The sequence below is a fragment of the Bombus terrestris genome, chromosome 6 (assembly GCF_910591885.1).
Source record: "Bombus terrestris chromosome 6, iyBomTerr1.2, whole genome shotgun sequence".
In the NCBI taxonomy this organism is placed as follows: Eukaryota; Metazoa; Arthropoda; class Insecta; order Hymenoptera; family Apidae; genus Bombus; species Bombus terrestris.
This window is the reverse complement of record NC_063274.1, coordinates 11844941-11859993: the sequence shown is the minus strand read 5'-3', so window position 1 is coordinate 11859993 and position 15053 is coordinate 11844941. Positions and strand designations below refer to the sequence as shown.

General features: G+C 42.2%; 1 protein-coding gene across 6 annotated transcripts in view; it reads left to right on the top strand.

Moving 5' to 3' along the window:
* The window catches only part of LOC100644484 (zinc finger protein chinmo), a 77022-nt gene that overhangs the window by 10275 nt on the left and 51694 nt on the right, over positions 1–15053 (top strand). For 4 of the 6 annotated variants that reach the window (XM_003396033.4, XM_012309532.3, XM_048406520.1 and 1 more), the window contains exon 2: positions 10479–10703. In XM_003396033.4, coding sequence (XP_003396081.1) covers positions 10586–10703 — 118 coding nt within the window. In that variant the 5' untranslated portion in view covers positions 10479–10585. Of the gene's footprint in view, positions 1–9059; positions 10047–10478; positions 10704–11721; positions 14657–15053 lie in introns of those variants that run through there. The other 2 variants (XM_020863327.2, XM_020863325.2) reach the window with 2 other exon arrangements.

The window sequence follows — 15053 nt, the reverse complement described above, 5'->3', positions numbered from 1 at the left end:
ATCATTCGCAGGAAGTTCGTAAAAATTTCACAGTTCGATTCGTCTAATCTTGAGCAGCTTATTTTATCTTTATTTAATTTAGAAGACACTAAAGAAAAGTAGTGAGAAATATTTACTTAAAAATATTCATTACATGTATTTAATATGTTTCGCGTAAAAATATTTATTTAAAAATACATATTTGGAGGATGAAAGAGAATCTAAAAATTGAAAACGATATTCTGGAAATTGGAGCAGAGGCTAGAAATTATGTTTAAAAGGTAAAATAAACACGCTTATAGTAGGGGGAAGACATCAAACAGTGGAAGGAAAATCGTAAACGTCTGTTGGTAGTCGAATTCATGTCAGACTCGTCGTCGTCTTAGAGAACGAAATCCTATCGCTGAAGGCTGTTTGCTCCTTGTTTCCCGCTGGATTCCCGCGTGAACCGTGAAATTCTCGGTCGTGGATCGCACCAATTTCGTCTTCACGCGTTTCGCCTTGTACGGAACGTTCTACGCTCGATTTCGTCACCGTTTCCCGCGTCCTCGTGGCACCAATTCTCGCGCTTCACGCCTTCGTGAAGCGGCAAACAGCGGTGGAATACGCGGTTGTCGCATCGATAGGCAGATTGGCACGTGTCATCGATTCCTGCACGTGCCACCCTTTAGTTCTGTTCAATTTGCCGATCGAAATATTTTCAGCTTCGAAATTTTGCTTAATTGGAAATTGAAGTTTAGGATCTTTTATTTAATCATCCTGATCTAAGAACTTTTACTAATTTTATTAACTATATAAATCTATCTATATAAAACATTATAAAAAATCTTTTATCTATATAAAACATTATAAAAAATTGCCTCTTATGTTTATTTAAATGTTTTTGTTCGTAAAGGACTTATTTAATTCGTTTAAGCTTAAAGCTAATATCGCGTTAGAGTTCTTTAATTGTATTATTCGATCCTTTGAATGTGCCGGGTTGTCGGATGCACTGGTGGCATATGTTTCGTTAAAGTCACATGAATAACCACCGAAACACTTATCTTAATTGCGTTGCCGACAAAATAAATTGTTACCGGTATACGTATCAAGATCAGGTCCCTGCATCGATTTGTAGGAACCGTCAGACAGTCTCCGGGAGCTTGTTGTCGATGAAGAAACACCTGCTCCCGTACGTTAATGAAATTTCTCATTTGTTCATTTGCCTCTATCTATTTTACTTCTGATCTTCTGCTCCTTGCGAATTCTTCCGACAATATAGCAAATTTCGTAATTTCTGTTAAATGATTCTTCGTTGTTGCCGTATGTATCTCATGGATGTTACAATTGGAGACTTATGGAGGAAGGACACGATACGTCACATTCTCTATTTTTCGTGTAAGAACACTTCTAAGATACGATACTTTGTCAACCAGTCACGTATTACGAAAACTGTCTTCTTATAAAAGCAAGTTACGTGGTTCTTTTAAAAAATATTTGCATCAAAATTATTGATTCCTCAAATCTCTTAGAAAATACTGATTTCGAAAGCGTTTATCATCGTATTTTACATGACAGCTATGTTGTTAATTTCTTCATAAAATTTCCTGCATTTGTCATCTGTATCTAGCAGGTTCACGTATCTCTCAATCAAATTAATTGCTCCTCTTTTTAGCTACACTGTGTGTACGTATATTAGAGTACATCCGTCTAACCACCAAATAACATAAAAATCAGAGAATCAACAAAATTGTACTCGTCACGTTTTGCCGCTGTAATCTTCGATCGAAACGATCGATGTAATCCATAGGTTCGTGAACAACGTAGCGATTATTTGCTTTCCCCCCCGCAAACTTCTTCTCGTCAAGCGTTTCTTCTTCGTATTATGAGTATACGTTTGCATTTTTCGGCCGAAATTTTCATCAGACGGGAACCCTTCCTCTGCATTTTCCCTACCACTTGGCAATTATTACCGGGATTCAGGATTCACGCAAATCTCGTCTTTCTCTCTTTCTCGCTTTATCTTTCGTTCGGGGGCGGAAGCTTCTGGAGAGTCGTTGGATAAGGGGGAAACATTGCTGCGGTAGGAATCGTTGGCTGCAGTATTGACTATACTTCACGGCCAGCTCTTTCGTAGAATACTAGAATGTATTTTCTACAACGTTATCGCCCTTCATGCTATGCCACGTCGCTTCCGCCTCTGACGCAACCGCTGCCTCGCTGCTCCCGAGCCTCCTCAAATTTCGATGGGGCGAATGCGCAGGAATGGCAAACGCCTAATTGCGTTTTTCGCTGGTTTTCTGTTTGATGCAGAGACATCAGAATCACAGTCCGTTTCTTCGTCGAGTGATCGAGTTTTCTCGAGGGTTTAATCTACATCTTATACGTCGTATGCATAGTTGCGCAGGATGTGTATTTTTCTGAACAATTAGTATACTTTTGTTGATTAATCTTTCGATTTCGGTAATGGAAGGTGTAACGTGATGTGAAGTGATTTTACATAATTTTCCTTTATATGAAAAGGCAAGTGAGAATACGTGAAATAAATTTGTTATTTGAAAAATAATGAAACGATAAGAACGTTATTTATTATACAAAATTCTCTACCTTAATAATAATAATAATCATCCACTTTTTCAATCGTACAAACTGAAAATTAGATATACATACGATTAGATATATTTCAAGCTGCGACTTTTTCAATGAATTATCTTTCAATGTACGATACCTTACGACATAAAACAATCGCGCATTAGATAAGGAAAGAAACATATTGTAATTTCGTTTACGCGCTGGCAATAACGTCTTCCAAACTACTCTCTCCGAATAATACCTTTCTTCTCGACGAGATATTCGTTTCCAAAGAAAATGTACATCCTTGGCTAAAGTAACCCGTGCCTTTGACCGAACCTTGCCACTAGTTAATAGAATAGGTTATCAAAGCAGTGCCACGTTCTCATACCTATTGAACACAACCGAGAGCAGCAGGGTCTTTAATTGAATCGGCGAAATAATTCAGTTACTAGCTACACAGCGTAATGCACTAATGCAGTTTTCTGTCTGAGAGAAAAACAACGGTAATTTGAACGTAGGAATAGCTGCCTGGAGAATCACCCCCATTACCGTTCACGCGAATGTTTTTGCTCTTGAAAATGTGATTTTTGCCGGATAACTGCGTTTCAGCTGGTTTTAACAATTTTGTGGAATATTAAAAAAATCTTTCTGCTGACTAAGTTTATTCACGAATTTTCGAAAATTAGAAGTAATTCTTTGAAAGATTTTGACGTTGTCGACAATTAGAATTTTTGTATAATATATATTAGGAAGTTATCGAAGCTAAAAGTTCTCTGAATTATTCCAGTCTTGCAATGTTAAAAAAATCTTTCTGCTGACTAAGTTTATTCACGAATTTTCGAAAATTAGAAGTAATTCTTTGAAAGATTTTTACGTTGTCGACAATTAGAATTTTTGTATAATATATATTAGGAAGTTATCGAAGCTAAAAGTTCTCTGAATTATTCCAGTCTGGCAATGGAACAAAACGCAGGTACTCCGGAGCACTTGTCGAGAGAACTGAAATAATTCAGAGAACTTTTAGCTTCGTAATGAATAAGTTTAGGGCATAAGTATGTTAGTATTTTTATGTAGAGCGCAAGGAACTGCATCGATTGGTGCGGTCAAAAATATAGGTTTCCGTTTTTAAAAAAAGTGCAGTTGTATCTTTCTGATGCGCCGATGCACAAAAGTGCATAAAATTAGCTGCACATTATGCACCGCCTGATACCATTTGACTTTCCCTTATGACATCTTCTATCCCTAACCGTTTAGGAGATACGGCCTGTTCCAGTTGCGTAGGACACTCTGTATATATATACACATTACCTTTTACGACGTCAATAGATATTTCGTAAAGGACGTTAGACTATTGGTATCGCGGTTGAAAATGCGGTATCTGTAGATTTTATATTATTGCGATGCACGTGTGTTATGCTTGTACAGGATCAAAGTAGAATTCATTATCTATGTACGTATAATTCGATCGATGGCCAATATAACCACTTATTATCGACGACATAAAAATGCACTTTGTCATTGTCAACGGCGCAAAAAGCAATTGCCCGTCACAATCATTCCCGCGTCAATTTCGCGTATTTTTCGCGATCATTCGCAATGGAATGTGTCTTGGCCGAAGTGAAGGCTATAAAACAGTCATATAACTCCAACGAAACGCCAATTCCGCTCTCAAGAAACGCTTCTAATGCCATTACAACGGAGCCCGGTTTTCACGATCTTATTGTGCGCGACAGAACCGTCAACTCCGATAGTCGACGTTAATTGGATCTTTGATACATTTTCCAAGAATCATCAACCGAGAACACTCGGCATTGTCTTCTTCCACGAACACCGTATCTGAAATTTTCTGCTCCAACCTACTTCATTCTCAATTTCCAATTCTCCAACTACCCTTAACGCTCTTTTCAACTACTGCTTCAGTCAAAGGGGTGACTTTTCAACGATTCGAGCAAAGGAACAAAAACCAACTAAACATCGATCAAAATCAAATAACTTTTAGAGACTGTAAGCTGTAAATTCGTAGTGGTGAAGTTCTCCATCATTTTGAAGTGTGAACATCATACGGAAAATTGCTTGCGATAAGTACAATTTTGTTAATCGTTTTAGAAGAATTTGTTTGATCCAACCAAAGCTACAATTGTCAATACGGACGATATTTTAATACCTTCGATCTTTTAACGTCTTTCGATATCTTAATATAGTATAAGCATTGGACAATACATTATTTGTTACCTCAAAATTAAATATAAGCGATACAATGTTGATAACACCAGATTAATTGATTTAAATTATTGAATTTTAAAGCCGCGCGTCCTCTAAAAAATAGATAATGAGACTTATCGTGTTGTCCTATAATCTTCGTACGAAACCTATACTTTTCTCTACCAACAAATATAATTTAAGCTTTATTACCACGGGTCCTCAATTACAAAAACGAAAAAAAGAAGAGATCCATACAACGCAACGCGTCTCGTCTGCAGGCCAGAATCGGTGACATAATACGCGTCGCCATAAGAGTACCGCCGAATTACTCGCCCGCGCACACACTATCGTATATACATACTACATACACGTACACACAGATGAAGTAGTACATACACGAACGCCGGCTGGCTAGCGCGAAATCAGCGCCGGTGTTACGCGCTCGCATACCAGCTCGCGGAACCCGCGCCGCGGTTGTGCGCGTGCGCCGTGTAAACTGCGTGTGCGCTGCAGCGCGCACTCACCCCCGCCACCCCGTGTGCACACGCCCGTGTTGCAGCGCGTCGCGCAAGCGTGCGCGTGTGCGTGCGCGTATCGAGGCATTGTGTGCGTGTCCAGGGGCGCGCGTGCGGCCCCACAGCGACCTTGAGCCTCCTCGGTCCTCCCGCGAGCTTCTCCCTCTATTCACCTCCATTCCCCCACCCCACGCACTATATCTCCCTCCCCTATCATCGTTGCCGCAATTTCTCTCTCTCTCTCTCTTTCTTTCTCTCTCTTTTTCTCTCTTTCACCTACGCTCGCTCACTCCCACCCCCTCCCTTTCGCTTTCCTTTGCTCCGAGCGCCACGCAGTTAGCGATGGACTCGAGACACGTTCGGAATTGATTGACCGAGTCCGTCGAGTTTTTCTGGTTACTTTGAGAAGAGTTCGATATTGCTAGGAGAATTTTGTGTGGTTTCGGAGTTTGAGCTTGTTTGATGAGGTTAGGCTTGTATCGAAGGTTCGGGGTAGGTGGAGGTTTAATGTATTGTAGAAATATGATTGGGCAAGTTTTCGGTGGTCTGGACCCTCTTGCACGATTAAACTAATATTGTTAGCGAAATTTTACGAGTCGCAAGTTACAAGTTAACGGTCGCAAGCAGAGTCTCTCGTATTACAGTGACAGATTCGATAATGAATTTTAGAAATGAGTTTGACCAGTCGTCCGATTGTTCCATGTGAAATTACAAAATTATAGAAGAGTCGGCTGTAACCTATAACTTGTAACTCGACAGGATCTGTTGCTTTTCAATCGCGTCATTGAAATACCGAAGCGGTATACAGCTTCCATTCATTCAGCATGTTCTATGAACCGTTCAGAAGCCACATTAGGTCAACTTCATAAATTATGAAATACTGTTACACTGATTTTAAAGCTTATCTTAGAACTTAACATTCTTTACGTCATCTTCTCGCCATGAATGAACTTATGCAAATACGTAATATTAATCTTCACTTAATAAAAACACTGATCTCACGTGACAAATACTATAATTATATATAAACTTGCGCCTCAATTTATCAAAATTAAATTTCCCTTCTTTCACCATTTTCAAGCTGGAACAACGTTCCGAACAGCCCCGATCTTCGTATAGGGAAATTGTTTGGAAACTCGTAGCAGAGAACTCGATGGCCATCGCTAAGCGCCACGCAGCAATGCCTCGAGCGGCTGAATTTCCATCTACCTTCTCTCTCGCTCGCCCTTTCCCCACTCGTTTTCATACCCCTTCCTTTCATTACTCTCTGCTGTTGTGTCCGCCTCTGTCCCTCTCGATGGCTCTCTGACAGTTTCTCTCTCTTGTCTCCCCACGACTCCTACGCTTTCTCCCCCTTTACCCTTCTAACCCCTCACGAAGCTCGACGCCTCTTGCACGCACGCAATGCCAGAGCAGGGAGTGCACACTAAATTTTGGCGGACCAGGAACGTATATAGCCTCGCTCCGCGATGGTGTCATCCTATGGGCGTGGGTTTCATAAATTATCCCCTCGGTGGTGTTTTGACGAACGATGGTAGATAAGAATCTTTGACGTTCTTTATGAGGTTTTGTCACTCCCCTGAATGAAAACCTCGAAACTAGCTGTATACGATTCATTTTCACGCCAACGTTAAAATATTAGCTGTGTTCTATCTTCAAAATACTTGAATAATTGAAAATTTTCCAAACGTTTCGCTCATAAACGTCTGACCATATATCCGTCTGAGCAATATTGGTCCATTCTACTTAAACGTTCCTTCGTAATACGGAAATTTTCTTCGCCTAGTTTAGTAATCTAATCCTTGCGTTCTCGTCGTATATATACGTTAGTCGATGAATTGAACAACGCGTTGACACAGTACGAAGAGTGGATTCGCGCAATAAATCCGTAACAAAATTCCTCATCGAAAAGCGTGATAGCTATAGCGATAAAGCAATGAAGACGTTTCGAGTCTACGATTCGCGGCTTGTTTTCGTCTAACTGACTCGTATCATCGGAAGGGTTATTGTCAGACCAGAGAATGACGCGAGACGGTCATTTCGTTCCGATTCACTCAACCGCTCGTAAATTCTCTTCGTGACCTCGACTCGAACGCGTCCGTATGGTTGCGCGACTCAACCGACGAATATACCACGGGGCGTAACTGCAATTTCAAGAACCGTGAACACCTTACGCCTTCTTTTGACGTTTCTCCTTGGTGAATCTTCTTTCAAGAAATCAGCCTCGTTACATAAGGCGTGGCACGCGTGTGCGTTGAAGAATGTCGTGTGCACACTTGTTCATCGAACTCTTTACGTATCCGCTTCTGTTTGCCTTTCAAGTTTCGGCAAAGCCAAAGATAAATACTCATGGTCCTCGATGCTCAGTTTGGTGGTTCGAGCATTCGATAAATTAATGGACAGTTCGTTACACCGCTCCAATCTCTGACTTTGAATAATTCGCCATGACGAGCTTGAAACGAAGGCTCTGCGATGCCTGTGTCAGGTGTGAAAGTAGCAAATTGTACACCTTGAAAATCGAATTCGTTGCGCTTCATTTTCGTAAACAGACGAATTCTGCTGAGTAACGCGGCCGTTTCGTAACCTAACCGTGCTAACGCGCCATTCAGATATCTTTAGGGACGTTAGATTCTTTTGTTGAATTCGCCGAATAGTAAGAAATATCGATTAGAAACTTGTGATATTGACCTATGACCGAAGAACTTGGAATCAAGCAATAATTTCGGAAGATAGCCACCTTTTTCCTTTTAATCCCTCCATTTTCAAGTTGTACGAGAGTTAACAAATATTCATTTGGAATTTTTCTATCTTTCTGTTATTACGTGATAAATAACCAACTAATGCGAATATTTTGGCATTTAAAATTGCGAAAGATCGTTATCGAAGTTGTTATTCTATATAAATTTTGTAATATTCTGCTCATAATAACATCCTGTTCCGTAACTTGGAATTATGTCATAACAGGATTGCTGTGAAAACAAATGGGTTGAATTAGAAACATTTAGTAATAATCTTAGCCATCGACATAAATTTCAACGAATGTCTACCAATACCTTCGAATATAAAGTTTGATAAAGAATCGCATCGTTGGATCAGATCGTTGGATTAATTAGATCGGAAGATTAAAATTGATCCTTCGAAGCGATCCTTCCCTCCAAAGCAGTCAGGGGGGAAGAAAAATCGAAAAGGCGTGGAGGATGCATCCGCGGCCGGTTCTGCATAGTTCACAGCCGATTAAACTTTCCGTGGGACAGTGACGTAATAGCGTGGCCGTGGTAACGAAGGCGACCGTGCAACCGTGATCCCTTCCACGCTCGCGGCGTTCTTGCCGAGTGGCGCCACGTTTCCGCGTTTCGTCCCTGGCACGTGTTAGATTAGAAAGTGGCGGGGATGTGTGATACCTTAGAAGCGTTAAAGGGGGATATATGGGATCGTAGAGGAACGACAAAGAGACAATGACAGGGAACGAGACGAAACCCTTTAAACGAGAAAGACAGCGACAGAAGGTGGTAAGGGGAATGCGGTGAGAATCAACCATGAACAAGCAGAAGAGAGAAACAGATAAATACTGAAAGAGATAGAAACTAGAAATGACAGAGAGAGCGAGAGAGAGAGAAAGAGGTACCACGCGAACTGAAGTTCTACTAGCCTTAAGCAATCTCTCCCCACCCCTCTTCGAAAAAGTCGAATCTTACTTCCCCTACTCCTGGACGTTTCTCCTTCGGTTCCTCTCCTCCCACCTACGCGACCTTCCCTCTTCTTCCACTCGTGCCTACCGCCACCCGGCCCCCCGAAAGTACACCGAACTCACACTATTTCGTCTAACCGCATTTGCATCGGCACCGATGACCCATATTCACGTTCTTTCCTCCGCGACATCACACCAACGACGTCTTCGATCCTCCTTCTCTCTTCTGCCACCGGTTTCTTCTACTACTCGTACACACGTCGATCGCGTACGATCCTCCCGCGCGCGTACATCGTCGTCGTCGTCGTCGTCGTCGTTGTCGTCGTCGTCGTCGGGGTCCTCACCGTCGTCGCGGCTATCTGTTCCTCTACCGCTCGCTACCAGTGAGTAGAAAGAAGATAGAGAAACGAGCACGCGTGCACGAGTAACGGAGAACGAGTCAGTGAGAGCGTACTTCACGGTGAAGGAGAGAAAGAGACACGCGACGACGGACAGTTACGCGTGATTCGTTCCTGCGAGTCGCGACGATGCGCGATGCAAGTCGGTGACTCGATTTCGGCCGGCTAAGACCAAGTAAACTCGGCCCAGTGTATACGCGACCAGTGTTCCGATACACTACGAGAGCATCGCGCGGAGGGAACACGCGACTTTCGTTTCAGTTTCATCTTTCACTGCTTTGCCTGTCTTTTTTTTCTTCGTTCACTCGTTCGTTAATCAAACGTACGCTTTGTAAATCAAAGTTATCCGGTTGCGTTTCGTAACGTTTCGTTGTACTGTGTCCGTGGCTCGAAACAGGGAGCATCAAGTAGAATCAGTGAGATCGAGGAACACTTTTGGAGGATCATGTGCCGCGTGAACACGTGTACGCGAGACCGGTGCGCAGAGTACTGTTGTCGTTCTGTTCAGTGAGTTCGAGCCAGCTCGTGACTCGTAAATCGGCAAAAGTGATTCGTACAATCGAGATACGAGCGTGTATCGTGTGATCCCGAAGTGGGTGTCGCAGATATTCGAGACGCGTACGGATTATCGCGAATGGTGCGCGATCATCGATGCATCGGTATCCCTGTTGAGGCTGTATCGAGCGGATGGTAATACGGTCCTGAGCATCGGTAGGTTTCGCTCCGGCTTTTATCGCTCGTATCACGGAAATCCGGTTAGAACGTTCCATGACACGGTGTAGAGTACGAGCAACTCGCGGTTAGCCAACTGATTCGATTCGATGATTCGCATCCCCGGTTTGCTCCATCGATCTCTCGAGCTGGTGAATTACCCGTTGCCTTGACGATCGCTGGGTTACAGACTCGTCTATGGATCGTAATATTTCGTCGATAACACGATTGCTCTCGGATAGATATTGCGACTCGTATCGTGACACCGTGAACATTTCCAAGATTTGACGCGTATTCAATAGAGCTGTTATCGTAGACAACGGTTACGCTTTAAGATACTGCTGTAAATGTTTTGATACGTAGTGTTTTATACGCTGCTTTTATATGTATGAATTGTTGATGGTTTATAAAGGAAGATTGCTTTCTGTATAGTTGGACGAACTGTTGGGCACGAGCGCGATCAAGAAGGAAAATACCTACTTGAAGGTGGCAGAAACAGGGGTGGAGAAGGTCACGGGGTCGGGCCTAGGGGTGGCATCATGGACTCTCATCAGCAATTCTGTCTCAAGTGGAATAGTTTCGGTAGCAACCTAGCGACAGCGTTCTCGAATTTGTTCAAAAGCGAGAGTCTTACCGATGTCACCCTATTCTGCGAGGGTAAGTTCCACTCGTATATTACTTACAATTAACATGTTTATACTTGAGCAGGTATCTTAAAGATTCAGCAATTTCATCTACGTTATATATTATCACGATATCTCGTTATGTATAAAAGAGAATCTCGAGAACCTACAAAAACACGACGCAACGACAATGCACGCACAGTCGTCTTCGAAATGTTATACCTTCTTAAATCAAAGTTGTCACTGCACGCTTCGAGTAAATCGAGTATTAACTGTCAGTTGGTGTCGTTGAATCGTAAACGATACGTAATGGTATCAGTAAAGTTACTTAATTTCAGAATACATAGACCACACTTTTGTTTTAATCCATATCCCGTATTCCACGCGATAAGAACCATCAACGAGATCTCTCGCGTAAAATACAAAGCAAAGATGGAAATTAAACAACTGGGTCTAAGTCTAATTCGACTTTACGATCATCTGTAAACCAACCGAGAGCTAAATGCGACTTCCATCAATTCGTTTATCAATATCGAGCCGTTGCAGTGACAACGCGATATTCGAACAGCAACCACGTTTCCCTGGTTTATCAATCAACAACAAAATGTAAAAATTGCTGAAAGAAACGATCGTTTTCGCACGTGGCCGGAAGCCTTGCGTACCTCCAATGTCTGACCAAAGCGACGCCATCACTCCTTGCGCGCGAACACGCTCTCACCTGCCGACCTCTGTGCAAACGTATGCAGGCGGTCGCACGATTCGCGAGCCGGTGCACGTGTGCGGCTGCAGGCGAAGTGCAGCGGCGGCAGATTGGCCCGCCTCCTACCCCTGTTTCACCCAATCACGCGGGGCGAGACACCACTCGCGCAGAGTCAGTCGGCGTGCATGCGAATCTCTGCCAGCCTTGCACATCGTTCTATGTATACACCGTATATACGTATACGTATCGTAGCAAGCGGATACACGCGCGTGCAGCATGCTACTGGTGCGCGCGATTTCCCCCAGTGCGAATGCAACATTCTTACAGATTCGTCGCGCGAAACCGCAGTTCGCGGTGAGCCGCGGTGCAATCCACTCACGCTTGCATTGCGTCGTTCCTCGTGCGTGTCATATTCGTATCGTACTCGTATCGATCGCTACGATGCATCCGACTGATTGTTTGTGAATCTCGCCGAGAGTTCCTTCAAAAATTTCTACAGAATTTATGAAGAATTCGTCGGGAGTCTCGTAGAGAGTCTGCTTAGAATTTCGCATGGGATTTGCAAAGAATTCGCGTAATTACGGGTATGAAAATGATTCGTGGGAAAATATCGTGAAAGTTGTATAAAGAATTCATCGGTTTGTTATAATAAAAATTCATGAAACGGGTAGTTCCTAAAGAATCGATTAAAGGATTCGTATAAAACGAAGAAAATGGAGAATTCGTGGAATTATAGTTAAAAGATATATTCATAGAATGATCGATAAAGAATTTATAAAGAATTCGTTAAAAAGTCCGCTGGGTCGAAATAGGTATTTTATCTGTGCCTGGAGAATGAACGTTCCGATCGAGTGGATTGTTTTAATTTATCGCCACGCGTGTCCCGTTTATGCAGCCACAACAGAGTGGTTTCCGGTCCTAAAATAACAGACGCGGATATACATCTTAATTGATAATGGATCGCGTTGATGCAACGATATTTCGTCATTGTTCGCTGGTTTTGCTTCGAGCAGAATACGTTTTGGAGTTTCTCTGATGTCTTGTCATCGTAGCCTAATGCGATCGTCACATGGTTGTTTAAATATGCATCGTTTAACGAAAAGGTACCGGTGTCTGATTTCTGTGATGCGTTAAATAAACACGTGTCTCGTGTGACGTAAATATTTGACACGGCTGGATTAACATAATCGTTTAGAGTGCACTGCAACGATTTCCTCTATCTATATTACGTGTTATAAATTTAAGTATCGCGCTACGTTCTACGTATTGTATTCTATGCATCGAACAAAAGAAGATAATAAAATGGCTCCCGTTTAATTTAAATACCATTTGACTTCCTAAGTAATGCAGCCTATGCATCGAACAAAAGAAGACAATGATATACTCGATGATACCTTGCATACTTACACAGTTCGTATGTCAAATAGAAATGCGTCACGAGGGCAATCGTTATTGCACGATCTTGTTCATATTTACATTGCTAAAAATTGACTCAGCGTGTGCAACGAGTTATACGCGAAGCGAAGACTACCGAGGCTTCGCGATTGCGACGTCAATAAATTTCGGCATAACTTATCAGCCACGATGATAACGCTGCTATAAGCTAACATACGAAACTGGATATTTCTTCCGTTATCAACTTTGCTGGATAAAAAAGAATGTGCAACTTTCGAGACTCGTGCTCGAGTTTCTTCTAATCTTCGATGTCATGCCCTCGTAAACATATTGATCAAGCAATTTATATGTATATACATTGAAACGATCCGAATCATCGGAATCTTGCGTGTATAACGTGTCACGCTGCATCGACGCTGCAGTACCGTTATAAATTCTATTGTCGAATACAAAAGTATGAGTGAGTGGATATTGGTGTCATACCGATTCATAGGCGGCTAACGGCATCCCGTTAAATGCAGCACATAGAGAAAGTTGTGAGTTGACTAGATCGACCGATTAATCACTATCGCTCGCGAAGACCGCAGAACCACTCGCTTAATTGGTTAGTTAGCCCACCACGTGCCATCGAGTTGCTTTTTTCCCCATGATGATCGTAAGAGCTATGTGGATCGATCGAAACGAGACTAGCTGATCCTGGTCTTCTTTTACTTCTAATGGTAACACAATCGATCGACTGTTGTGTGGTGGAAATTCTAATAGCGTGATATTACCCATAGATACTTGATTTCCCTGGATTTCTTTTCAACGATCAGGAATTTGGGATAGATTCTTCAGGAAAGTTGAAATTCTAAGAAAATTTGGATATATCCTGTATCGGATGTCATTAATTAGGTGTATTTTTCTAATATTTCCAAATAGTTCATTATTTTCGTGAAATTAATGGATGGAATTGTTCGCTTTTGATTATCGATATTGACATCTTTGCGTGCAAAATGTCACTTATAGAAATTTTGTTGTACTCGTTAAGATCGTCTCGTAAAAGGAATATCAGCGAAAGACGAGTCAAAAAGTGTAGTGGAAATAATAATATAGATCGTAATTAGTCGATATGCAGTGACCGATGAAATGGACAGTCTTTGTAAGAATCGCAATTACCCAATTACGTATCTTTTGACATATCGAACATGTAATCGAAATCGTTCCACCAATATCAATCTCCTTTGCTTCCCTCTGAACATCTCTACAAATTCATCTACATTTAGCCCATTTTTTCGTGACAAATTCTCGACATGCAACTCGTGTCAATGTCGACGTCGGACAGCTAAAGTCCAACCGCGCGATTCGCGATAACCTTCGCTGGCCCCGAAACGGGTGGACACTTCCGAAATGGACGTTTTTTACATTTGTACGCGACGCGATATGAATTTTTGTTCGCGCGTGCAACGAGCTACCCGGCTGTCCCTATTCCCCTTACGGTCTCGTTTCCTCCGTCGAACGCTCAATTCTCCTTTTCTAACGCTTTCTCTCTAGTCCACACGCGCGCGTCCTGATTTCACGAAAACAGCCTCTAACGCGCTCTGCCTAGTGGAACAGTTTCTTTGAAACGAAGGGAAAGGAGAAGTTTCCTTTCCAGTCTCTGCCGTGGAGTTCTAACGAAGGTCGTAGGATCTGTTCGCCTCGTTGGGGAAGGTGGACGAAAGTCGACGAAAATCCGTACTCGCTCGTTCCTCCACTTCGATGGGGAGAAACAGGGAGGAGTAACTCGATGCTTTGTCGCCTGGAGTGTGGTCTTTCTGCTCGTGAAGCTAGAGAGGGTGAGAACCTAAAAGGGAGGTCGGTAGATGGGAAGGGTTCAAGGACGACGAAGTTTGCTGTGGAGGAAAAGGGAGGTAAGAACGTAAGCGTGCTCCAAAGATGAGATCGTGTGGTTGAGCAATGCGTATGCTCGTGTGGTTTAGATGTATGCGCATGTACAAATGTATGTTCGTATGTATACGTAAGTACATGTACGTATGTATGTATGTATATATGCATGTATGAATGTGTGTTAGTATACATACGTATGTATGTGTTTGAAAAACTCGTAAGGAGATTTGCTTTATTTTTAGTATTTTATGTTATAAGACACGTATAATACGGATGAAATAATAGATTTATAATAAAATGCTTAGAAAATAAAAGCTGCGAAAAGCATATAATTTATATGATATACTAAATGATAACGTCGGCTGGTAATACTTATGGCTGACAGTGTATGTAAGAATATGTATGCGTATGTATGTCGAT